This window comes from Salmo salar, chromosome ssa09 (genome assembly GCF_905237065.1).
Source record: "Salmo salar chromosome ssa09, Ssal_v3.1, whole genome shotgun sequence".
Lineage (NCBI taxonomy): Eukaryota > Metazoa > Chordata > Actinopteri > Salmoniformes > Salmonidae > Salmo > Salmo salar.
Window position 1 is genome coordinate 22,272,698 of NC_059450.1, and position 28,000 is coordinate 22,300,697.

Consider the following 28,000-nt stretch of genomic DNA (forward strand, 5'->3'; position numbering starts at 1 on the left):
TTAGAAAAGCATTCCAGGTGAAGCTGTTTGAAAGAATGCCAAGAGTGTGCAAAGCTGTCATCAAGGCAGTGGCTACTTTGAAGAATCTAAAATATATTTAGATTTCTTTAATACTTTTTTGGTTTCTACAGGATTCCATAAGTGTTATTTAATAGTTTTTGATGTCTTCACTATTATTCTGGAATGTAGAAAATAGTAAAAAAAGAACACTTGAATGAGTAGGTGTCCAAACTTTTGACAGGTACTATATGTTGAGCTACACTCTACATACACGGGTACAATCAAACTCACCCGCATCGACGAAGAGTGTATTAGATTTGATTCAAATTCTTTAGTTTCAACTTATTTCCACCTCACAGCCCACCTACAACGTCATATCTTATATCCATTCATACGCATTTGGCCCACTTGATCCATCTCCACAATTGGATTTGATAAATTTGGCGTTGGCACATGATAATATCCTTATGATAATGAGTACAAACAAATAGCTTTGACTGTCATCCTGAACTAGATTTGTATTCTACAATAGCAATTAGGTTTTTAATTTGCGTACAGTAACACTTTGCGTTGCAGGAAGCAGTTGTTGCATCAGGAGAGAAAACTCATTTTATATTTGGTATAATCCATCAATGCTGCAGTGACTGTGCCCAGGTTTGGGAGCAGACAAAAATCATTGGATAAAACCCAGCATGAGATAAAGCTACAAATTCAACAGTGCACACTGAGTATGGGAAAAGACTAAAGAAAGCTCACAGGTGTGAGTGAGTTACACTTCCAAAAGTTCATCTATTTCACAAGAGTTGACAAAGGCCTTACTGATATGAGACACCAGAGTTTTACAGTATATTAAGGAACAGACCTATAGCCATTCAGCAAAGCAATTGCATAATTTAGGCTAAAGCGCCAATGGTGAGGAGAGTATGTATTTTAATAGATTCATTGTCATGACCCACAAGGTTGATGCCAGTGGCCTGTTGTTGCCTTTTGGTGGTTACGTCACAAGGGACTAATTTCTCCGTATGAGCCGGTGTTGACACATTCAAGCACACCCATGTGATCCAACCTACATGCACACAATAGTTACAAGAGAAAAATATATTAACATTTTCATAAAAAATAAAATACAAAAAAATGTACACCTCAGTGTAGTAAAATACTTCTTAACAAAGAATAAAAAGATGGAAAATATTCTGTGGGTTAAATTTCTTTATACTTTATGTAAAACTCTCCCCCTCCCTTAATAACCCTCAACAAAATAGCTTTTTTCATTTAGTAAAAATATTCCCAGGGTTTTACTGGGAGCCCCAGGCACTGGATACATCTCTGTACAAGAGGAGAGAAAAACACTTGTTTTCTTTTAAGGATCTGTTCCCTGAACAGAACAGAGTTCAGCTCACCTCTGGAAAGGCTAAATGTTCTGGATACCATTAAAAACCAGATAAGAGCTGAGGAGCCAATGGAGAGCACTTAACTAGTTACCCATGAACCTTGCTGGCTCGCTCGGTCCTCCTCCCAGCCAACAGTCCAGCTGTCTGGCTCTGTGAAAATCATGCACCTCAGACCCACCATGAACCATCCCACCCAACCCCCACAGACCCTAACTACACCTACTCTCTGTAATCCGTTTGGAGTTTACGATCGAGAAACACGTTTTGTAGCCCTTCTACTTGAAATGAGCAGCCATTTTAGCTTGCACAGTCCAGAGAGTTAGCTCAGTTGAGTTGAAAGCTGATGGCTGGCAGCTGAAGAGTATGATGGTTTCTGTGGTTGTGCCTTAGGTCCACATCGCTGTGTACACTACGCCAGCGGCCATCCAGAGGACCAGAAGCCCAAACACTGTGTAATGGACCACTGCCTTCAGGCCCATCTCCACGGAAACTTGGAACACACTGTTGTAGTACACCATCAACCTTGTGAAGCGTTCCTCCTCTTTACAGTCTGGTGATAAAAAAACAAAGCACTAAAAAGTCTGAACAGTTTCACAGCATGTTGGCCCTCCTGCCTCATTCTTTCCCCCACCCCAGGGCCTCGCAGCTCAGTCAATGGGGCCCTGGAAGATGAGCTTGGCACAGCCCTGGGTGAGGCTGAGCTGGGTGGCACAGAATGGGCAGGCGGCATGGAAGGCGTGGGTGCCATGGGGCAGAGGGATCTCCGCCCAGTACTTTGCCGACTTCTCTGAGCACACGTGACCGCACGGCACAAAGGCGTGTGTGGGGGCGCCCACGTCCACGTAGAAGGCAGGCTCACAGCCCAGCCACAGCGGCACGTAGGGGCCCACGGTCCGGCACATGGGGCACTCCCGCTGGGCACTGGGCTCCTGTTCCGAGCGGTGGCCCCAGTTGTGGTAGCCATGCACGTGGCCACAGGCCAGGTAGACCCAGGGCTGCTTGTCCTCCAGGGAGGAGAGGGCGCGGCTGCGCTGCATGCTGGGGAAAGCTAGGGTGTTGAGGCCCACAGGGCACTGGGGGCGCGCTGCGTTGATCTCCTGCCGCAGGGCCTCCAGGTGCTTCTGGGTGGGTGTGTGGAAGAGGCCGTCAGCTGTGCGCCACAGCAGGGTGGCTCCACATAGGTCTACCAGGGAACCGTCCTGCAGCACGTTGCTCTCACACTCCACCTGCAGGGGGCAACGCAGCACACACAGCTCCATTAGGTTACACTGGGCTCAACACTGACAGCTGGGTTAGAGCACTAAGTCTATGGAAACTACGTTTTTAAGAGTATACGGTATGATGTTGAATGCTGTAATATTTTTTAATGGTTCTTTATTTGACCTAAATGCCTGACAACAGATTTCAATCAGGGTAATGGTGGAGCGTCATCAGTGCTACTGACCAGTTTGCCGCGGGTCTGAGCAGAGCGGGTCTCTCTCAGGGTGTAAACATCCCCACACACAGAGATCTCTCTCCATACTCCTGGCTTGGACTCCTCTGTGAACCCACCCCTGGGGTGCATCACCAGCACTCCATTGGTTGTCAGCCCGTCCATGTGACCATCCGGGTTCTTCCACTTGGCGGCTTTTTCCTGAGGATGGGACAGGGGGAAAAAGTCACAGTAGTGGGCTTACTTAACACTGGTGCTAGTATAAATTGTGTGCTAATCTAGTTGATTCTGTCTGGAATGCTAGACAAGCACATGCGAACCAGGCTCAGATTCTTAGGAGGAAAACAGGAGAAGTAAAAACATGCTAGAAGTGTTCCATTGTGCATTATTGTCATAAAAGAAAGAAAATCGGAATACCAATCAACCCTTGAGACATTCCTAGCCCTGGGACAGCCCCCCGTGAGCCCAGTCTTACCCCCAGGAAGATGTTCTTGGAGGAGTCAAAGCCAGCAGCGTAGATGCGGGCGGTGTAGGGCAGGACCCGCTCACAGACGACACGACAGGCGAAGCGCGAGATGGTGCTCTGGGTGATGGGCGTCTCATCTCCCTCCTGACCCCCAGACACAGTGTCCGTCACCACAAAGTCTATGGGACTCTCTGTGGAGCGGCCAATCTGCAGGACAATATAGTCAGCCCTGGTTACAACAGACACCTGCACCATTAGGGTCTGAACATCCATTTGTAAAACAAGGTGGTTTAGAAAGTGTTTGTTTTTAGGTCAGTGCCTGCGTTCATGGGCTATTTCCTCAATAAATAGTAAAAACAGTAGGCTCAGATGCTGCCAGCACCAGAGATCACACAATTTAAATTAAAAAAAAATAATGAATGAGAGCATGTCAATGAATGCTCCATAGCCAGGATGAACAGTGACTGTATCGATATATAGTCCTCCATCAGCTAGCTAAGGATGCTATGTTTAATCAAACAAGGTCACAAACCAATAGAATTTGTATGCATTGTGATACTGATTAAATAATGATATATCAATTTGAGCTTCACACAGAAAAGTAAATGCTTTTGTCTTTCATTTTCTTTCAACGTTTGTCCTTGTTTAACATTTTCCTCAATTTTTTAATTGGCATTTTTAATGATGATTATACAGACAGAACAAGTAGAGGGAAAAACACGCACGGATCTCCTCCCAGACCAAACCTAAATTAACCCCCCCATGCTCCAACAAAACCCCACCCTAAAACCAGACTTAAAGCAGGCATGATATAGAATTTAAGTAATATATATAATTTATAAATAAAATAAAAAGTAGAATAAAAATAGTGATACAAATGTTAAATTATAGTTGGTTTATGGAGTTGTGAAATTAGCTGGTCCATGTCTTCTACAAAGGATAGGAAAGGTTGCCAGATATGATCAAATGTAATTGCAGATCCCCTAACGGAGCAGCGTATTTTCTCTAGCTTGAGATGTTGCATGCCTTCCTTTATCCAATCGTTAAAATTAGGAGGAAACAGATCATTCCACTTAAATAGCATAAGACATCTACCTAGAAGACTAGTAAATTACCAGCATGTTGCCCATTGAACTGTTCAGAGGGGGCCTCCTACGGTGCCACTCCGAATAATGACTTTTTCATCAATCTACACACAATACCACATAATGATGAAGCAAAAAAAATTAGAAAATTTTGCTAATTGAAATATCACATTTACATAAGTATTCAGACCCTTTACTCAGCACTTTGTTGAAACACATTTGGCAGCGATTACAGCCTGGAGTCTTGTTGGGCTGGGCCGCCAGTTCTAGAAGAGTATTGGTGGTTCTAAACTTCTTCCATTTAAGAATGATGGAGGCCACTGTGTTATTCAGGACCTACAATGCTGCAAAAATGTTTTGGTACCCTTCCCCAGATCTGTGCCTCGACACAATCCCGTCTCTGAGCTCTACGGACATTTCCTTCGACCTCAACGCTTGGTTATTTAATACTTTTGTTTTCGCTTTGTCATTATGGAGTATTGTGTGCAAATTAATGAGGAAAATGTTTGAATATTGCTGTAACAAAATGTGGAAAAAGGGAAGGGGTCTGGGTACTTTCCGAAGGCACTATAGGTCTCTCCAGTATCTTAGAAAATGTCTCATATTGTTATCCAGAAATCTGTCAATTTTGGCAATGTCCAAAACATGGCAGTAAAGTAGCAGGAGCCTGCTTACATCGGTCACAAGTGGGATCTATTTCTGGTCTAATCTTGGAAAACATTGCCTTTGACCAATGCAGACGATGAACTATTTTAAATTGAATTACAGCATGTCTTAGACATATAGATGAAGAATGGATTCTTTGAAGCATACTCATCTGAAAGTTGTTCACGTAAATCCTCTTCCCATTGGTTATTAAGAGAGTCCAGGGATTCCGGATTGTGCGAGTTTAATAACGTATAGATCATGAACTAGATTCAGCCGCGGGCCAATTTGTTCTGGAGCGGATGGTCGGGGGGCCGGAACATAACTGCAAATTGATTTCAAGAAGCCCAAACAGATAGGATTATGTTTAACTAAAACATAATCCTTTCTTACATTTGTGTGGAAAAACCTGGGAACAGATTTCTTAAATTAAAGTAAATTGAAGCCGATTTCCTGTTTCTACAGTCTTATGTCCAACAATAAAAATTCCACACAAAACATTACCATGCCAGCAGCATACCACCCTGCATCCCACTGCTGGCTTGCTTCTGAAGCTAAGCAGGGTTGGTCCTGTTCGGTCCCTAGATGGGAGACCAGATGCTGCTTGAAGTGGTGACAGAGGGCCAGTAGAAGGCACTCTTTCCTCTGGTCTAAAAAAATATCCCAATGCCCCAGGGCAGTGATTGGGGACATTGCCCTGTGTAAGGTGCAGTCTTTCAGATGGGATGTTAAACGGGTGTCCTGACTCTCTGTGGTCACTAAAGAGCCCATGGCACTTATCGTAAGAGTAGGGGTGTTAACCCCGGTGTCCTGGCTAAATTCCCAATCTGTCCCTCATACCGTCACCTAGTCATCCCCAGTTTACAAATGACTCATTCATCCCCTGTAACTATTCCCCAGGTTGTTGCTGTAAATGAGAATGTGTTCTCAGTCAACTTACCTGGTAAAAAAACAACAACATTATTAATAAAATAATTTGCTCAGAAAAATGTGGCCAGCCAGTTGGGGAACCCTGGTATAGACCATGCCTATGCCCCCTTTGATATAAGGATAAACTTATTTTATTACATAGGCAAGTCAGTTAACAGACAAAACTGCCCGATTCCAGCCTGGCTGAATCACCCTCAGATCATCACTGATCCTCCACCAAATTTCACAGTGGGTGCGAGACCCGGTGAGGCCTACAAGCCAGTGTCTCGCACCCACTGTGAAATTTCGTGGAGGATCGCTGATGATCTGGGGGTCTTTCAGCAAGGCTAGAATCGGGCAGTTATGTCTTTGTGAATGACGCATGAATCAAGCCACATACAAGGTTGTCCTGGAAGAAAACTTGCTTCCTTCTGCTCTGACAATGTTCCCCAACTCTCTTTTTTGTTATTTTGATCAGTTGTCATTTTCTGCAAATAAATGCTCTAAATGACAATATTTGTAATTGGGAGAAATGTCAGTAGTTTATAGAATAAAACACATACCTATAAAATAGTAAAACCAGAGAAACGGATAATTTTGCAGGTCTCTTAATTCTTTCCAGAGCAAGCTATATTTGTTATATAAGAGCATGTCATCCGCATAGAGTGAGACTTTATTCTCTAAGCCCCCTCTTCGAAAACCTTTGATCGTGGCGTTATAGCGTATTGCTGTGGCTAAAGGCTTGATTGCGATGGCAAACAGCTGACGAACCCGGTCTTGTCCCACGTTGAAGTTGGAGATGGGATGAAAAGTTATTATTTGTGCGTACTGCAGCCATAGAGAATGAAAGGTTATTATTTGTGCGTACTGCAGCCATAGAGGATGAAAGGTTATTATTTGTGCGTACTGCAGCCATAGAGGATGAAAGGTTATTATTTGTGCATACTGCAGCCATAGAGGATGAAAGGTTATTATTTGTGCGTACTGCAGCCATAGAGGATGAAAGGTTATTATTTGTGCGTACTGCAGCCATAGAGGATGAAAGGTTATTATTTGTGCGTACTGCAGCCATAGAGGATGAAAGGTTATTATTTGTGCATACTGCAGCCATAGAGGATGAAAGGTTATTATTTGTGCGTACTGCAGCCATAGAGGATGAAAGGTTATTATTTGTGCGTACTGCAGCCATAGAGGATGAAAGGTTATTATTTGTGCGTACTGCAGCCATAGAGGACGAAAGGTTATTATTTGTGCGTACTGCAGCCATAGAGGATGAAAGGTTATTATTTGTGCGTACTGCAGCCATAGGAGTAAAGGACTTTGATCCAGGATAAAATTTGGATCAAATCCAAATTACTTGAGTATAAAAAAAAGATAAACCCACTCCACCTAATCAAACGCCTTCTCAGCATCAAGTGATAACAATATCTCTGGAGCATCAGATGAATAGGGATTAGAAAGGATATTATAAAGACGTTCAATGTTGAAAAAGAGGATTTTAAAATGAAGCCAGTTTTTATTTTACCTTTATTTAACTAGGCAAGTCAGTTAAGAACAAATTCTTATTTTCAATGACGGCCTAGGAACAGTGGGTTAAATGCCTTGTTCAGGGGCAGAACAACAGATTTTTGCCTTGTCAACTCGGAGATTCGATCTTGCAACCTTTCAGTTACTGGCCCAACGCTCTAACCACTAGGCTACCTGCCAGGTAAAGAATATGATGAGAATGAATCCTCAAATACGGAAAGCAAGAGAGGAAAAAGTTGATCTGAGAATTTTGTTAAGAATTCGCTCAGAAATCCACCAGGCCCAGAGGATTTATCACACTGCATAGATTTAATTGCCAACACAATCTCTTCTACAGAGAAATGTTCTTCCAATTCAGCAGCTACAGTATCTCAGGTTCAACTGTGGGAATATCTAAGTTCTAAAAGAAGGTGTTGAATAAGGTAGCGTTACCAGCGGATTCCAAAATGTATAATTGTGAGTAAAAGTCAAGAAAGCATGAACTAATCTCTAAATGTTCAATACACCTCTTACCCAGCTCTTCATTTATCTCAGGTATGGTTTGATTCGCGGTTCTGACACAGCTGGTGTGCTAACATTTTCCCTAATTTCTCTCCATGTTCATCATTTTGGTATCGAGATTTACTAATACGATTTTCAGTTTGTAGAGTTGAAGATCAAACTGTCTGATCTGTCAAACGTTGTTTTAGTAGGCCAACGTTTGTCCTCGAGTGGGTTTTTAAACAGCTCTCTGCTGGGTATGGCTTTTGTTTACTTAGTACCGTTTGCAGACACAGACACAATAAAGGTTAGAATGTAAAGCGTGTCTGGAGCAGTGGGAGTGGAGCGGTCTCTGTGCTGTAGATTAACGCTAGGGGGAGAACCGCGTGCAGAACAGAACACGTGTTCACTTGAGGGAAGGAGAGTGGGGAGAAGACAAAGAAAGTGGGACAGACGATCACAGAGACCACAGTGCTATAGAAACACTGCCCAGCTTCGTAGCAAACGATTCCATGGGGAAGACAGAGACTTCATTAAAGATTTAAATAAAACAGACCAGAGTTTTGTTAAAAATGCATTAACATGAATTGTATATTACTAAGCAGACTGCCTTATAAACTTATGGTTTGAGGGTTTTCAGTAAAAAGGATAATGAAATGTACATAATCTGATAAATTTAGACCAATGGATCATCTGGAATATTGAAACTTACCTGAAACATGTCTGTGTCTTTGTCATGGCAGTATTCCACCACTACTGTCTGGTTCCTGGACAGAGTGTAGGAAATACTGTGCTGCCCTTTGCAGGTCACCGCCTGAAACAACAACAGAAGATCAAAAGATGCATTCTACACATGTATATAATGGACTGATAATGACAGTTATCTTACATTGAAACTCTTAATAGGATATTAAGTCATTTGTAAATGACATTGTATGAGCTCATTACTAATGAAATCATACAAACCTATTGAAACAAAGGGCTTCTTCAGTGATAAAGGTGATCAAATCAAATGTTTTGTCACACTCGCCGAATACAACAGGTGTAAACCTTACCATGAAATACTTACAAGCCCTTAACAATGCAGTTAAGAAAAATATTTATGAAATAAAGTAAAAAATAAAAGAGCAACAAAATAACAATAACGAGGCTGTATGCAGGGGGTAAGAGTAGCGAGTCAATGTGCGGGGGCACAGGTTAGTCAAGGTAATATGTACATGTAGGTAGGGTGACTATGCATAGATAATAAACAGCGAGTAGCAGCAGCGGGAAAAAAATAAGCTGTAGAACTTTGAGGATCTGAGGATCCATGCCAAATCTTTTCAGTCTCCTGAGGGGGAATAGGTGTTGTCGTGCCCTCTTCACAACTGTCTTGGTGTGTTTGGACCATTCTAGTTTGTTGGTGATGTGGACACCAAGGAACTTGAAGCTCTCAACCTGCTCCACTACAGCCCCATCGATGAGAATGGGGGCGTGCTCGGTCCTCCTTTCCTGTAGTCCACAATCATCTCCTTAGTCTTGATCATGTTGAGGGAGAGGTTGTCCTAGCACCACACTGCCAGGTCTCTGACCTCCTCCCTATAGGCTGTCTTGTCGTTGATCAGGCCTACCACTGTTGTGTCGTCAGCAAACTTACTGATGGTGTTGGAGTTGTGCTTGGCCACGCAGTCATGGGTGAACAGGGAGTACAGGAGGGGACAAAGCACACATCCTCAACACGGGGGCTCCTCAGGGGTCAGCGTGGCAGATGTGTTGTTACCTACCCTCACCACCTGGGGGATCCGTCAGGAAGTCCAGGATCCAGTTGCAGAGGGAGGTGTTTAGTCCCAGGGTCCTTAGCTTATTGATGAGCTTTGAGGGCACTATGGTGTTGAACGCTGAGCTGTCGTCAATAAACAGCATTCTCACATAGGTGTTCCTTTTGTGTAGGTGGGAAAGGGCAGTGTGGAGTGCAATAGAGATTGCGTCATCTTTGGATCTGTTGGGGCAGTATGCAAATTGGAGTGGGTCTAGGGTTTCTGGGATGATGGTGTTGATGTGAGCCATGACCAGACTTTCACATCACTTCATAGCTACAGACGTGAGTGTTATGGGTCGGTAGACATTTAGGCAGGTTACTATCGACCCGGTAGCATCTGATGACCACTGTTTGTTCTCACAACATTAGAGCAAAGAGCAGCCATGTACCAGGGAGTCACGAAGGGAACTAATGCTTTCCGCAACCACTCATGTTGGGGGAATCATTAGATGATTGTACAACCCCTTGATTATATCACTGGACAAAAACAAATAGGAGTTGGGACAGTAATACTCAGAATGGAACAGTAGGGATCAGTGTTCCTGTGATATAACACTTCCATTATAGTGACCATGAACCGGCCTCTAGGCTCAGTCAAAAGACCAGGCTATCAGCTGAGCTTCATGAAGGGGGATTCATTTCAAGCCTCTCAAACACAGCCCTGCGGCCACCCAGCCCTACAGCCACCCAGCCCATCCACTCTAAATCGGAATCTAAATTCCATTTCCCCTAACAGCTCCATCACGTGAGCAAGGGAGAGGTAAAAGTGGGTCACTCACGATTGCTGTATTGTGCAGCTGCAGAAAAAAAGTTTAAAAAAATAAAAAAAGATCCTGTAGCGAGACATACAGGGGCTTGTCTTAACACAGTGCACACTGCCAACATCCATCCTCCGGTGTCTGTCTGGGCTCAGATACAGTTTATACTCAGTCACAGCCCTCCCACTACGCTAGGCACGGTCTACATACGTGCCGCGCTACGGGAGTCTGCAGGAGTAAGAAACAACCATGATAGAGTTAACATTTTCAACAGAACATTTGGTTCTCCTTTTGGATTTCCGCATATCCAGTGCTAAAGTCCCACTAAAACCCCACGCAACCAAATGAGATCTGGAGAACGAAGTGGCCTAAACCGTATGTTAGGGAACACCCAAAGGAACACACACACACACACACACCCCTCTAATTGAGATCAAGTGGGCAGATTAGAGAGCAGGGCAGGATTTGAATAGGAGTCTGGCAGTGGCAGAGATCCTCATTATCTACCAGAGTGTGCATAGCCCCACTCACTCAGTCAGTCAGCTTTCTCATTATGTTCACATGGCGTGTGTATCTTGAGTGAAAAACACATTCCTGCTGAGCGAGAGAAGGCATCGGGGGACACACACGGATATCCATAATAGTTGCCCTCTCAAATCTCTGCTTTCAAACAGAACTCTGTGCAGGCTCAAGGACGATAGGTATGTTGAACTCATTCACTGACAGTGGTAGGCTACGGAGGGCCACAAAAGGGAGAATTTCAAAACAAGGTTCCCTTTCTTGCCTGCCAGAAAGAACAGCCATTTCATCTCTGTGTGTACAGCTGTGAGCGGAAGGTCAGCCAACTGCAACAACTTCCTCCTCACTTCACCCGCTAAACCAAGCTTCATACAGGCCCTGATACCAGGGTGATAGCAGAGGGAAAGGGGAGGTGAAGGTGCTGGGGGATTAATAAAGCCCAATCAATTTAAACCAGACAGTACATGACCTCCTACATAAACCTAACTTGTTCTAATGTGGTGTGTCATGTAGGGCTGTCTCCGACTCAAAAAACTTTGTTGAATGAGAATTTGCTCGAAATTTTAAAACATGTATTTTTCCACACAGACACATCCTATGCGTTTTAATCAAATCAACTATATGCACTGAGCTTGCCTGATGCTTTAAGCGCTATGCTTGATGAAATGATGACACACAAATGACAAGAGGGAGTCCGACCGCAATTTGATTGTGCCAGGCCCAGAGTTGCTGCGCTGTGTAAAAAAATAAAAATGACTGACTAGCAACCGTTGTCGTTCTCTCCTCCCTGCTGCAGCGACCACCACAGAACATCAAGTGTTTGTCACGCTGTTGCTGAAGCTGCAACATAATTACAGCCATTTGACTGAAAAGTTTGATTACTGAAATCCCTCATTTGTTTAGGAAAAACATTTCTCTATTCCCTCAACCCTTGCTCTCTTCACGTGACACATGTATGCGTCGCATGCACATGACCAATAAGGTCTGAGTTATAACCTATTTATTGATATGCTATAACAAACTCCGAACACATGAAGAGGACGTTACAAAAAAAACTCGAAATGGGAGAATGTTCACTGCTTGCTCTGTGGAATAAATTTGACTAGCTGTGGAAAATACTGGAGATCAAGAAAAATAAGAAACATGCACTGCATGCATATTATAGATTACAATATAATTTCTTCTGACCATTTGGAACAATGTAAACACAAACTAAATTAAAAGCGTACCAGAAAGTCTGTCGTTTATGCCTTTATTACAGCAAAGACTAAAAACAGTCTCATGCTTTTTTTAATTAACCAGGTAAGCTAGTTGAGAACAAGTTCTCATTTACAACTGCGACCTGGCCAAGATAAAGCAAAGCGACACAAACAGAGTTACATGGAATAAACAAGCGTATAGTCAATAACACAATAGAAAAAAATAGTCTATATACAGTGTGTGCGAATGGCGGGAGGAGGTAGGCAATAAATAGGCCATAGTAGCGAAGTAGTTACAATTTAGCAGATTAACACTGGAGTGATAAATGAGCAGATGATGATGTGCAAGTAGAGATACTGGTGTGCAAAAGAGCAGAAAAGTAAATAAAAACAATATGGGGATGAGGTAGGTAGATTGGATGGGCCATTTACAGATGGACTATGTACAGCTGCAGCGATCAGTTAGCTGCTCAGATAGCTGATGTTTAAAGTTAGTGAGGGAATTAAGTCTCCAGCTTCAGCGATTTTTGCAATTCATTCCAGTCACTGGCAGCAGAGAACTGGAAGGAAAGGCGGCCAAAGGAGTTGTTAGCTTTGGGGATGACCAGGGTGATATACGTGCTGGAGCGCGTGCTACGTGTGGGTGTTGTTATCGTGACCAGTGAGCTGAGATAAGGCGGATCTTTACCTAGCATAGACGATGACCTGGAGCCAGTGGAGAACTAGAGCATACAGGTCGCAGTGGTGGGTGGTATAAGGGGCTTTGGTAACAAAATGGATGGCGCTGTGATAGACAGCTTCCAATACTCTACTCAGCAAACTGGATGCAATTTTGTAGATGACGTCGCCGAAGTCGAGGATCGGTAGGATAGTGAGTTTTACTAGGGTAAGTTTGGCAGCGTGAGTAAAGGATGCTTTGTTGCGAAATAGAAAGCCGATTCTAGATTTGATTTTGGATTGGAGATGTTTAATATGAGTCTGGAAGGAGAGTTTACAGTGTAGCCAGACACCTAGGTATTTGTAGTTGTCCACATATTCAGAACCGTCCAGAGTAGTGATGCTAGTCGTGCAGGTGGGTGCGGGCAGCGAACGGTTGAAAAGCATGCATTTGGTTTTACTAGCGTTTAAGAGCAGTTGGAGGCCACGGAAGGAGTGTTGTATGTCATTGAAGCTCGTTTGAAGGTTAGTTAACACAGTGTCCAAAGAAGGGCCAGATATATACAGAATGGTGTCGTCTGCGTAGAGGTGGATCAGAGAATCACCCGCAGCAAGAGCGACATCATTGATATATACCGAGAAAAGAGTCAGCCTGAGAATTGAACCCTGTGGTACCCCCATAGAGACTGCCAGAGGTCCGGACAACAGGCCCTCCGACTTGTCACACTGAACTCTGAGAAGTAGTTGGTGAACCAGGCAAGGCAGTCATTTGAGAAACCAAGGCTATTGAGTCTGCCGATAAGAATACCGTGATTGACAGAGTCGAAAGCCTTGGCCAGGTCGATGAAGACGGCTGCAAAGTAGTCTTTTATCAATGCCGGTTATGATATCGTTTAGTACCTTGAGCGTGGCTGAGGTGCACCCGTGACCAGCTCGGAAACCGGATTGCACATCGGAGAAGGTACGGTGGGATTCGAAATGGTCAGTGATCTGTTTATTAACTTGGCTTTCGAAGACTTTAGAGAGGCAGGGCAGGATAGATATAGGTCTAACAGTTTGGGTTTAATGTGTCACCCCCTTTGAAGAGGGGGATGACCGCAGTAGCTTTCCAATCTTTAGGGATCTTGGATGATACGAAAGAGAGGTTGAACAGACTGGTAATAGGGGTTGCAACAATAATTTTAGAAAGAGAGGGTCCAGATTGTCTAGCCCAGCTGATTTATACGGGTCCAGGTTTTGCAGCTCTTTCAGAACATCTGCTATCTGTATTTGGGGGGGGGGAGCTGTTGGCCAGGGTTAGGGTAGCCAGGAGGAAAGCATGGCCAGCTGTAGAGAAATGCTTATTGAAATTTAGATTATCATGGATTTATCGGTGGTGACCGTGTTACCTAGCTTCAGTGCAGTGGGTAGCTGGGAGGAGGTGCTATTGTTCTCCATGGTCTTTACAGTGTCCCAAAACTTTTTGGAGTTAGAGATACAGGATGCAAATTTCTGTTTGAAAAAGCTAGCCTTTGCTTTCCTGACTGACTGCGTGTATTGGTTCCTGACTTCCCTGAACAGTTGCATATCGCGGGGACGATTCGAACGCAATTGTCGAAACAGAACAGTTTATTGTTTACTCTAATTATTCAAGGGTCACTTTGTTATTTTATTTTTAAAAAGTATTGAAATATAGGCCTACATAAATTACGGGATTAAGAATAAACAGCACGTGCTCTTAGGCCTACGGCTCGATGGTGGTTATACAAGGCTGCTATACTAAGCCTATTAATGACATTGCTTCTTATAATGATCATAATAGTAATGATAACAATAAGGAGATCAAGAAAAAGGAGGGTTATTATTGTTAATATAATTTGACAATTTGAAAGTGTAAACACTAAATAAATAACAGAGAGCCTGTTTTAATTAAAATAATAATTGTAAAGCTTTTATAGCATAGCAACGATTAAAAAACAGCCGAATTGGTGAAATAGTTTATCAACCGACGTGTTGTGAGGCTTGATGCTCACTGAATCAGTAGACTATTAAACAAACACTCAAACTGCCAACACTAGCTAGATCTGTCTTATTTCTGTAGATACACTACATGACCAAAAGTATGTAGACACCTGCTCAACAAACATCTCATTCCAAAATCATGGGAATGAATATGGAGTTGGTCCCCCCCTTTACTGCTATAACAGCCTCCACTCTTCTGGGAAGGTTTTCCACTAGTTGTTGAAACATTGCTGCGGGGACTTGCTTCCATTCAGCCACAAAAGCATTAGTAAGGTTGGGCACAGATGTTGGGCGATTAGGCCTGGCTCACAGTCGGTGTTCCAATTCATCCCAAAGGTGTTCGATGGGGTTGAGGTCAGGGCTCTGTGCAGGCCAGTCAAGTTCTTCCACACCGATCTCGATAAGCCATTTCTGTCTGGACCTCGCTTTATGCACAGGGACATTGTCCTGCTGAAACAGGATAGGGCAATCCCCAAACTGTTGCCACAAAGTTGGAAGCACAGAATCGTCTGGAATGCCATTGTATGCTGTAGCTTTAAGATTTCCCTTCAATGGAACTAAGGGGCCTAGCTTGGACTATGAAAAACAGTCCCAGACCATTATTCCTCCACCAAACGTCACAGTTGGCATTATGCATTGGGGCAGGTAGCATTTTCCTGGCATCCGCCAAACGCAAATTCATCCGACACTAGGCACTGCACATGGTGATCTTAGGCTTGTACGTGGCTGCTCGGCCATGGAAACCCATTTCATCAAGCTCCCGACGAAACAGTTCTTGTGTTGACGTTGCTTTCAGAGGCAGTTTGGAACTCGGTAGCGAGAGTTGCAACCGAGGACAGACAATTTGCTTCAGCGGTCTCGTTCTGAGAGTTTGTGTGGCCTACCACTTCGCGGCTGAGCTGTTGTTGCTCCTAGACGTTTCAACTTCACAATAACAGCACTTACAGTTGACAAGGGCATCTCTAGCGGGGCAGAAATTTGACAAACTGACTTGTTGGAAAGGTGGCATGCTATGACGGTGCCACATTGAAAGTCACTGAGCTCTTCAGTAAGGTCATTTTACTGCCAATGTTTGTCTATTAGATTGCATGACTGTGTGCTCGATTTTATACAACCGTCAGCAACAAGTGTCGCTGAAATAGCAACTCTACTAATTTGAAGGTGTGCACATACACTATATATACAAAGTATATGGATAATTTAAAAAGCCAGGCACATTTAACAGTTAAGACTATTTATTATCGACCAAATTAAGTTGGGGTTTCTTCTCCTCAATTTTCCTAGACAATTAAGGCAAGGGCTGTTTTCTCGTCTTCTTACTCCGCTGCTGCCTCTGCCGTATTGTTCTCAACATCAATATGCTGGTTAACTTTGCTATTATCCACATTGCAACATGATCTAGTAAAAGGCACTAATTCAACACCTCACTGATGTTTCAGAACCGCGGACAGCAACCGCTATCAAACGTTAGAAAGCACATTTGTTATAAAATAACATTATTTTTTGTGTTACACCATTGTCCTTAACCATATACAAATACAGTACGACATGTCTTAGAGTGATGGACTGTGCCCTTCCCATGGATTAGTCCACTCAGACAGAAACAAATCAGACAGGTGTCTGGTACACTGTTTTTTTGTTGTTGTTGCAACTGCTTGACTAAAGAAATCTTGGTCGACCAACAGCCTATCGACCAAACAATCGACTAAATGGGGTCAGCCCTAGTGTCATGAAACAGCACAGACAAGAGCACAGCACAGTAAAGTAAACAGGCCGTCAGAGATTACACAGCCTTTATCAGCTAGCGCCTAAACTTCTCGCAGACTTCACAGTCAGGCTACAGGGTGGGAGACCAACCCAGACTCGGGCCTGAAGCCAGAAGACGCAAACTTCAAAAAGGAGAAGTACTCCGAAATGTGTGCTTGATTTATCTAGGAGACCAATTACAAGAGGGCAGACATATACAGGATTGGCAAGTTTACTGGCTGCAGTCTGCAGCTTTTGTGTAGTAAATGTCACAGATCTATCAATAGAGCAGCAATATTTTCTTGACTGGGATTCCAACGTAGATACATGAAAAATCTTGTGTGTAAAAGAAAATGTTTAAAAATGACTATCAATTTGATAAGTGGGGCCATAACATATTCATGAGAACGCATCAAGTATTAATCCAACCAATGACTTAGTTCATTCATGAATAGCCTACATGAGTAGCCTAGGTTCCTGGTTTACCTTGCTGGCCTGTGGTGTGTTGAGGATATGGACGGTGCTGGGTTTAACACCGTTGGCTTTGCTTCTCTTGTACAGGGCAAAGCGGCTTTTCCTTCTGCCCCGGTCTCCGTTCGGGAGAGAGCCATTGTACCTGTCAGAAAGAAGAGGAGAAAGACGTGAGTGTTCAACATTTCAGACAACGGGAATTAATTGTCCACAAAGGGTGGGTAAACATATGCTTCCAGGAGAGAAAAGGTCTTAGAGAATATGTTACAGAACACACGTCTGGAAATGAATGTGTGATGAATAATAAAATGTGATCTTGGGGTTTTAGAGAAGGGCCATTTCTATCCACTTTCATTAATCCACCACCAGAAATCCCATTCATTTTATTTGTGATATAAGCATCACCTTGGATTATTACCGAGTTATTACATAATGCACTTTAAATGCTTTCCCTGTCTAAGCTAGCCACGATGTAGCTCCAGCTGTTGATCTTTACTAGCCTGTAGCAGAGCAGAGTTTTGAATGTGCGTCAGGTCTCCTGCTGCCCTTTTCAAATCAAAGTTTACTTGTCACGTGTGCCAAATACAACAGGTGTAGACAGTGAAATGCTTACTTACAGGCTCTAACCAATAGTGCGGGAAAAAAGGTATGTATATAGGTGTGTGTGTGTGTGTGTGTAGGTAAGTAAAGAAATAGAACAGTAAAAAGACATTTGAAAATAAGAGTAGCAAGGCTATATACAGACACCGGTTAGTCAGGCTTATTGAGGTAGTATGTACATGTAGATATGGTTAAAGTCTATGCATATATGATGAACAGAGAGTAGCAGTAGCGTAAAAGAGGGGTTGGTGGGTGGCGGGACACAATGCAGACAGCCCGGTTAGCCAACGTGTGGGAGCACTGGTTGGTCGGCCCAATTGAGGTAGTATGTACATGAATGTATAGTTAAAGTGACTATGCATATATGATTAACAGAGAGTAGCAGCAGCGTAAAAGAGGGGTTGGGGGGGGGCACACAATGCAAATAGTCCGGGTAACCATTTGGTTACCTGTTCAGGAGTCTTATGGCTTGGGGGTAAAAACTGTTGAGAAGCCTTTTTGTCCTAGACTTGGCACTCCGGTACCGCTTGTCATGCAGTAATAGAGAGAACAGTCTATGACTGGGGTGGCTGGGTTCTTTGACAATTTTTAGGGCCTTCCTCTGACACAGCCTGGTGTAGAGGTCCTGGATGGCAGGCAGCTTTGCCCCAGTGATATACTGGGCCGTACGCACTACCCTCTGTAGTGCCTTGCGGTCGGAGGCCGAGTAGTTGCCGTACCAGGCAGTGATGCAACCAGTCAGGCTGCTCTCGATGTTGCAGCTGTAGAACCTTTTGAGGATCTGAGGACCCATGCCAAATCTTTTTAGTTTCCTGAGGGGGAATAGGTGTTGTCGTGCCCTCTTCACGACTGTCTTGGTGTGTTTGGACCATTCTAATTTGTTGTTGATGTGGACACCAAGGAATTTGAAGCTCTCAACCTGCTCCACTACAGCCCCGTCGATGAGAATGGGGACGTGCTCAGTGCTCCTTTTCCTGTAGTCCACAATCATCTCCTTAGTCTTGGACTGTCCAGACCGGCGAGGCTCTCTGACTCACATGAAGGTTCAACAGCGTAATAGCTCTACCGTATTAGTCACAATAACTTGGAACCTGAACTGTCTGACTCATAAAAACACAGGACAAAATGGCCTCATCATAACAATTGTGTGGTTCACAATTCCATCTTGGTGCACCCTTGTGATGCCCAGTCTCTCAGTCTGCTGTTACTACAAGCCTGGTCTGCCTGGTGAATCGAGACACCCCTTCCAGAACAATTACATCCACCAGCTGGCCCCTACAGCTGGGAAACCCCATGCGCTCCTCCCATCCAACACAGGCCTATCACCCACCCACCCACCCACAATGATTGTGCAAATAAGAGAGTTCAGACTGACACGTAGACTGAGATCACATTATTTCAGAATGAATTGTGTTCACTAAGTAAATCAGTCAACCTCCTTTATTTTAATTAGTGAATGGGCTAAACAACAAACCATTACACTGTAATCCCCAAAGCCCCCTTAATGCAACACTGATGCAACAGCAGCGAGTGATCCCCCCCCTCCATACTCCTCCGTCCTGCCCGGGCCACCTGTCCCCACAGCCAGGCAAACACATGGCCTCAGTCAGAACAGGGTAGAGCTGGTCTGCGCGACACAACCCTCTCACAGGGGAATATGTTATCTTTGCCATCACTGACTGACTGCACACAAGTACGATCAATATGAAACAAGTCACAACCGCAGTGATCAGTCCACAATCAGGCAGGATCAATTGCACTCTTCTTTTAGCCTTCGGCAGCCACCTGTCTCTAAAGCGGTACCAGTCAATACCATTGCCTTTGTACCAGGCGATGTCAGAGAAAGGCCCTAAAAATTCCAAATATTCCAGCCACCCAAATCATATTGTTCTCTCTACTACCGCACGGCAAGCAGGACCGATGCACCATGTCTGGAACCAACAGGACACTGAACTGCTTCTACCCCCATGCAATAAGATGGCTAAAAAGTTAAATAGCTACCCGGACTACAGTGAGATCCAAAAGGTATTGGGACATTGACACATTTTTATTGTTTTGGCTCTGTTCTCCAATACTTTGGATTTGAAATTAAATAATGGACTATGATGTTAGTGTATTTTCATCCATACCTGTTGGATGCATGTTGCCATTTCAGATTATTTTGTACACAAAAATAAATGTTAAATATTGTAGTGTCATTTGGAGTCACTTTTATTGTAAATAAGAATATGTTTCTAAACACTTCTACATTATGTAGACGCTAGTAGGGTTTGGGCAGTATCCAGATGTTCATATCATCCTACTGTCCTCTTATCCCTGGTTTTACAGTATTACCAGTTTAGTACACAAGGGGGCGCCAACAAAATGCATAAAAGCCCATTGGGCATCTATTAGCAGAATGCTAACAAAACTAGCACAAGTAATAGTGAATTTTCATGGAGGCTGCTAGGTAAATAAAACACTTTTTTTATAGCAAAGACATGCAGTCCAGCTCATAAAGTTATACATATATAGGTAGGAGCTAACGAATGTCATTTTTTGTGTTGTGAACCAGAGACATTGAGCAGCCTGTATACACGCTGTGTCTGTATGGAGTCTGGAGTCGCTATGGCAACGGGCCTGCCTGCTCTGCTCGGAGAAGATGGGGAGGAGCAGACGGGCCGAGAACAGAGAGGAGGGCAACAAAAAACAAGGAAATCAAAAGATAGCAGTGGCAGCTGTACAGATAACTCCTTCAAAGAGCTTTGACTTCTCAAACACAGCAGAAAGCCAACAATACGATGCCCTATCACCTTATCTAAGTATGTGGCTGAATTAATAACAAGTTAAACTTCGGGGTCACGTTAAAGCAGAATGGGTTTTTCACACAGGAAAAAAAGATACAACACATAAGAAATATCTTGCTGCGTTTTGTAAACGCAGATCTAAAAATCTTCTTATTGTAATTTCTGCTTGGCATCAGACTCAATTTGTGGTTCAGTTGCACTTCTCCACTTGGTTGAGAATTGACGAACAGGTATTCTATCAGCAGACAGCACTCTGACTGATGTGTAGCCAGACTACATACATGGAGCGGCAGGTAGCCTAGTGGTTAGAGCGTTGGACTAGTAACCGAAAAGTTGTAAGATCAAATCCCCGAGCTGACAAGGTACAAATCTGTCGTTCTGCCCCTGAACAAGGCAGTTAACCCACTGTTCCTAGGCCGTCATTGAAAATAAGAATTTGTTCTTAACTGACTTGCCAAATTGAATAAAGGTAAAATAAATACAAATGTAAAAAAAAAAAAATCCAGTAAAATGCAAGATTAACTTTAGGAAATGCAGATGGCTACATTCTTTCTATGATAAACAGAAATATGATGGCCATGCATAGTTTTTTAATTTATTATTGTAAGCTCACTTAGCCTACATGTATGGCTGCCAGCCAAATAGCTTTGCACTTCTGTTGTCATCTGTGAAAGAAAACTATAGTTGCACGTCTCTTATCACTCAATCGAAGCAAAGAAAAACACAAAAAAAAAAAAACACTTGACTATCAATACAAAACGCGACCCCTGTCAATACACAGCTGGACTCACGTGATCCCACTATCTCCAATTGTGCTATTTACAAACAAAGAAATGACTGGCTCAACTGTTCTGGGGAACTAGAGTAAGCTTCGTAATACGACAGGTGAAATGAAGAACGAAATCTTCATCTCCTAACATATTATACAAATTGACTGCAGGTATTTACTTAAAAAGTAGCTAATAATATAAAAATGTAGTTTCTAAATGTATTGACGCTATTGAAAAACCATCCTGTGGCTATTTTCAAATACCCTGGTATACGGTATACCGCCAAAGCCTAGATGCTACCATGATTAGGGAAAATCATGAATGAATAGTGAATAATGATGAGTGACAAAGTTAGACGCACAAATATCACAGCCCCAAGACACGCTAACCTCTCACCAATACAATAACAGGGGAGGTTAGCATTTTATATCACACCCCCAAGACATGCTAACCTATCACCAATACAATAACAGGGGAGGTTAGCATTTTATATCACACCCCCAAGACATGCTAACCTATCACCAATACAATAACAGGGGAGGTTAGCATTTTATGTCATACCCCCAAGACATGCTAACCTCTCACCAATACAATAACAGGGGAGGTTAACATTGTATATCATACCCCCAAGACATGCTAACCTCTCACCAATACAATAACAGGGGAGGTTAACATTGTATATCATACCCCCAAGACATGCTAACCTCTCACCAATACAATAACAGGGGAGGTTAACATTTTACATCATACCCCCAAGACATGCTAACCTCTCACCAATACAATAACAGGGGAGGTTAACATTTTATATCATACCCCCAAGACATGCTAACCTCTCACCAATACAATAACAGGGGAGGTTAACATTTTATATCATACCCCCAAGACATGCTAACCTCTCACCAATACAATAACAGGGGAGGTTAACATTTTGGGGGTATGATATTTATGCCTCTAATTTCCACACATCATTATCTCTAATCATGGTAGCATCCACATGAATGTAGAAGTGTTTATAAACATTCTATTCACTATAGTCCCGTGTAGCTCAGTTGGTAGAGCATGGTGCTTGCAATGCCAGGGTTGTGGGTTTGATTCCCACAGGGGACCAGTATGAAAAAAAGTATGAAAATGTATGCACTCACTATGTAAGTCACTGGATAAAAGAATCTGCTAAATTACTCAAATGTACTGTAAAAGTGACTTCAAAATGACAATACATAATTTCTATTGGGCACAAAATAATCTGAGAACCAAAACAACCAGCAAATGTGTAGAGTCTCAAGCTTGATGTAGTTGTTGAATGCAAAACCAAATACTTGGAACTTTTTAATACACATAAGTCAATTTGTCCCAATACTTCTGCTCCCCTAAAATGGGGGGGGGGACTATGTACAACAAGTGCTGTCATTTCTAAATGGTTCACCTGATATGGATTAAAATACCCTCAAATGAAAGCTGTCAGTATGTACTTTAACCTCACAGTCATTGTAGAATTTCAAATCCAAAGTGCTGGAGTACAGAACCGAAACAAAAAAAATTGTCACTGTCCCAATAATTTTGGAGTTCACTATGGGCATTGACCAGCCTTTGCATGAATTATTTTTAGACTCATCACATACGCTGCTGCTACTGCTCCTGTTGCCTAGTCACTTTACCCATATGTACATATCTATCTCAATTACTTCATACCCCTGCACATCGACTCGGTACCCTGTGAATACAGCCAAGTTATCGTTACTCATTGTGTATGTATTCCTTGTGTCTTCTATTACTTTTCTATTTCTCTCAACATTGTTGGGATGGGCATTTCACTGTTCGTAAACAACAGGTATAGACTAAGCATGTGACATAAAAGTTGATCTCTCCCTAGCTTGATGCTACTGGGCCATAACATCTCTCCCCCACTCCAGTTAAGCCATTTGGGGTCAGATGGGAAGACTGGACATAAATACCAGTCCATTATCAATCTTTAAGGACAGGAAGTGAAGTATGTAATGTCACCTGGAGCCATCTTCATCGTTGCATTAGCTGGGACAGCATCTGTGCTGTAGCTATTGTAATCCCTTTCTCTTTTGACCTGGCCCAGACAGATAGCGGATTTTGCCTTTGGATAATAGCAGGGATTAGACTAGAGACTGAGCAGCCCAGTTCAACAGCCTTGTCATTCACAGGAAAGAGTCATCTGCACTCCCCTAGTCACTGTGACAGAGTTGGGGGGGCTTTAGGTCACAACCAGTCCAAACTGTGACAATGTACAGCAACATTTCTGGTTCATCCTCAACAGCAGATGTCATCTACAGTTAGTCACCACCCTCCTGTATTGGTGGTTTGGAGGTCTGTGCTCCACCTACCCGGAGAAGTCCCAGTCGAATACAAGCTTCCCTCACAGAGCCGTTCCTAGGAGACTCACAATGCAGTCAATAGCTTCAGTCCCACAGGCACAATGAATAGACAGAGAGGGGACTGAGGAGAGGCAGAGGCTGTATCGTGATCAATCCCTATTTTCATTCCCTAAGACCCACTCACCCAGCCAGCCCGCTGCCAGGCAAAGCATCTATGCCACCACCAGTTTAAGACAAACCCGTGTGAGAATGGCTATTAAAAAACAGGTCTTGTATGCTCTACTTTGCGCCGTTCATCTTTCCCTTGATCCTGACTAGTCTCCCAGTCCCTGCCACTGAAAAACATTCCCACAACATGATGCTGCCACCACCATGCTTCACCGTAGGGATTCAGGCCAAAGAGTTCAATCTTGGTTTTATCCAGTGGTGTAAAGTATTTAAGTAAAAAATACTTTAAAGTACTACTAAAGTAGTTTTTTGGGGTATCTGTACTTTACCATTCATATTTTTTCCTACTTTTACTTCCCTACATGCCTAAAGAAAACAATGCACTTTTTACTCCATACATTTTCCTTGACACCCAAAAGTACTTGTTACATTTTGAAGGCTAAGTAGGACAGTGGTCCAATTCACACACTCAAGAGAACATCCCTGGTCATCCCTACTGCCTCAGATCTGGCGGACTCACTAAACGCACATGCTTCCTTTGTAAATTATGTTGGAATGTTTTAATGTGTCTCTGGTTATCCGCAAATAAATAAATAAAACAAAATGGTGCCGTCTGGTTAGCTTAATTTAAGGAATTTTGGTAATTACATTTACTTTTGATACTTAAGTATATTTTAAACCAAATACTTTTACTCAAGTAGAATTTTACTAGGTGACTTTCACTTGAGTAGTTTTCTATTAAAGCATCTTTACTTTTACTCAAGTATGACAATTGAGTACTTTTTGTACCACTGGTTTTATCAGACCAAAGAATCTTATTTTTCATGGTCTAAGAGTCTTTTAGGTGCCTTTTGGCAAACTGCAGGCTGTCATGTGCCTTTTACTGAGGAGAGCGTTCCGTCTGGTCACTGTACCATAAAGGCCTGATTGGAGGAGTGCTACAGAGATCCTTATGGAAGGTTCCATCTCCACAGAGGAACTCTGGAGCTCTGTCAGAGTGACAATCGGGTTCTTGGTCACCTCTCTGACCAAGGCCCTTCTCCCCCGATTGCTCAGTTTGGCCAGGCAGCCAGCTCTAGGAAGAGTCTTGGTGGTTCCAAACTTCTTCCATTTAAGAATGATGAAGGCCACTGTGTTCTTGGGGACCTTCAATGCTGCAGACATTTTTTGGTACCTTTCCCCAGATCTGTGCTGCGACACAATCCTGTCTCGGAGCTCTACGGACAATTTTTTCGACCTCGTGGCTTGGTTTTTGCTCTGACATGCACTGTCAACTGTGGGACCTTATATAGACAAGTGTGTGCATTTCCAAATAATGTCCAATCAATTTAATTTACCACAGGTGGACTCCAATCAAGTTGTAGAAATATCTCAAGGATGATCAATGGAAACAGGATGCACCTGGGCTCAGTTTCGTGTGTCATAGCAAAGGGTCTGAATACTTCTGTAAATACTTCTGTAAATAAGGTATGTTTTTTTATTTGTAATCAATGTTAAAAAAATGTAAAAACCTGTTTTTGCGTTGTGATTATGGGATATTGTGTGTAGCTCAATTTTGAGTCTCATAGCAAAGGGTCTGAATACTTATATAAAGAAGCTATTTCTGTTATTTTTATTACATGTGCAAATTTTTTTTTGCTTTGTCATTACGGGCTATTGTGTGTAGATTGAGTGAAAACATGTATTTAATCAATTTTAGAATAAGGCTGTAATGTAACAAAATGTGGAAAAAGTCAAGGGGTCTAAATACTTTCCGAATGCACTGTATATTAACAATATCCGTAAATGATACAAAGTTCTATCTTGAAGTGATGGGTAGACCTACAGTAGCTACAGGACAGCAGTTTAAAGCTACAGTCTGGGAATAATGGTCATTTCAATTATGGAACCATTGATTCTATTATTGGATAATATAATGTATAAATGTACACCAAGGTAATTCTTTGTCATGCCTCATTTTAAGAGGCTCAGATGATGACAGGGATCTCAGCAGGGTCAGGCAGCCAGGGAAGACCAGTCTGATGGAGGTGAGGTGGTTTTTTCAGATATAACACTTGTTCTCTCTGTGCAGCAAACACTAGACAAGCCAGATGCTATTTTAAAGCAACAAACCTCCAAAGTTGATTTCCAAACTGTATCAAGGGTTGATAGAGGCTTTTCCCAATGACAAAACATGTCAAACAAAAATGTAAGGAAGAGTTGTTCATTTGTTAGGCAATTGGTTAAAGGTGCAACACAATATTTATTATTGAATTACCTTTGATTTAGCTCAGTCTTATTAATCACAAACATATGTAATAATTATATCTTACCTAGCTTAATGACTGTGGGCATATTTTTACTTTATGTTCTAAATAGAGAAGACATATTGGATTGTGTAAAAATGCAGGAAATTAGCTTTAGATGCCCAAAACCATTCTGGGGGAGGACCCCCAGACCCACGCCACTTCTACAACCAAAGTGGCATCCCTGCTATCATCAATTGGTGCTAAAAGTAGTTTTAGCATCTATGAATGGTAGACCTACTTACTGTATAGCATTTAATGAATAAACGGAACAAACATGTCCACTGGTGTTCTGGATGTTCCCGAAAATATGTCAGTAAGAGATGAATCAAGGAGTCTTACATTCCCTAAATGGCATTTGTATCGATTAAGAACATAGTTGATTACTTTTTTTTCCTGTGGGTAGTGCTCCTGTCAGTTCAAAAAAAAAGTTGTGAGCACTAAAACATTAAAGACTATATTATCGCTGAATCAGTTTACATGAAATGTTTTTTTTATTTTTTAAAAGAGGGTTAAAATTTGGAACGTAGAAGCAGGCCTACGTTAGCCGAAGTCTGAGCCTTCATTAAAGTCGCGTGGAAACACTAGCATACTCTGATGCTATGAGAGATGACTATCACGTAAGCAAAGCAACATGTTTGGAAAAAAGTGAGGATTCGGGGGGATGGGGGAAATCGCCACTTCCGAATTCCTCATCCGCCCTGAATCCAGTCATTACTTGTGAGCAACTTTTATTGGAACAAAAATATACAACACAGGCGCTAAAAGAACACTGTTGCAAGGTTGGGAATTCTGTGATTTACTCATATGTACTATCATCTCAAACCCTTCCACCACAATCTACACATGCATTGTGGGTTACGTTGTAAATAAATAGAACGTTTATACCGTTTCCGAAAAAGTAAATGAAAACAGATAGCTACTAAACCGTTACACATTTCTGATTTGTTGAGTAACGTGGGCGCGTCAAGTTCGCTGTGGCCTCGAACGATAGCAGTGTACATAGGAAAAGTGTGTTTACATATCTTAATCGAAGTAACTAAAGCGTTAATTTTATTCACGGCGAAGATAGCTAACTCCAGTCTGTGTTTTCAGTGCTGGAAAAAAGTTCAGTCACAAACATAGCCTCGACTTCTCCAACTAGCCTACAAATTGTTAGCTAGCTAACTTGTTGACTTTCTAAAATACCAACACTTACATTTAGTAAGTACGGAAGTTTTTCTTCAACTTACCCTAATACTACCAACTCCCCGTATTTTATTGGGTCTTTTGTAGGGGCGCACTGCTCCTCCTGGCTTGGCGAAAACATGAGGGTTCTTGCTTCAATGGACAGCAGGCGCCCCTCGATCTCAATGCACTCTCTCAAATTCAGAGGGAAAAGAACACAAGGAATTCCCTACAAAGAGTGTACGCAACTGCCATTTCACTGTATATCTCGTTGCATAAGTATTTACGACTATATAGAACAGTCTTTCTTTTAAAATTAATGGAACAAAAACGTTGTTTTGTGAGTCCTAGTTAACGCAACTCGGTGGTTCAATCCGCTTTAAAAGCAGATCCAAAAACAGCCAGGAGCAGAGGGTGGACCATACCATTCAGTTGTCCTTTACTTTATATGGGGGTGGGGGGACTTTAGACACATTCCACACTTTTTTAAAAACCCATTTATTGATCAAACACTTTATCGATGTATACTGATATCTTGATTTGATATTGTTTTGTTCATCATTTGATTTCTATAATAATTATTTTGTTAAAGAAATTCTACAAATGACAGACTTCCCTTGTTTGTCTACATCACATGATGGGTATGGCTAGATATGAGGCGGCACCTTCTATTATGTAAACAAAGAGTACAATCTGGAAATTCATAAAGGGATCATAGCTTCCACTTTCCACATCATTTTGAAACAACAGAACGTTCCAAACTCACCGACATAGATGAAACCTGTCCAAATCTGGGCA

The 28,000-nt window shown here is 42.5% G+C and overlaps 1 protein-coding gene across 1 annotated transcript; it reads right to left on the minus strand.

Annotated features, from left to right (window-relative positions):
• Window positions 1-529: 529 nt before the first annotated feature.
• Window positions 530-27,611, minus strand: LOC106611016 (E3 ubiquitin-protein ligase pellino homolog 2). The gene is made up of 6 exons (XM_014210814.2): window positions 27,268-27,611; window positions 17,100-17,229; window positions 8,648-8,749; window positions 3,299-3,496; window positions 2,836-3,024; window positions 530-2,617 (listed from the first exon to the last, which is right to left on the minus strand). Exons 1-6 carry the CDS (start codon window positions 27,342-27,344, stop codon window positions 2,039-2,041), a joined length of 1,275 nt encoding a protein of 424 aa, XP_014066289.1. The 5' UTR covers window positions 27,345-27,611; the 3' UTR covers window positions 530-2,038.
• Window positions 27,612-28,000: the final 389 nt, after the last annotated feature.

What these genes read in the sequence shown, in the direction of transcription:
- LOC106611016 (XM_014210814.2), bottom strand. Translation starts at nt 27,344, where the DNA reads ATGTTTTCGCCAAGCCAGGAGGAGCAGTGCGCCCCTACAAAAGACCCA. An exon ending in GGGGAGTTGGTAGTATTAGG is followed by an intron (nt 17,230 to 27,267) that starts GTAAGTTGAAGA and finishes TCTTTCTGACAG; the next exon opens with GTACAATGGCTCTCTCCCGA. An exon ending in AAGACACAGACATGTTTCAG is followed by an intron (nt 3,497 to 8,647) that starts GTAAGTTTCAAT and finishes ATTGTCCTGCAG; the next exon opens with ATTGGCCGCTCCACAGAGAG.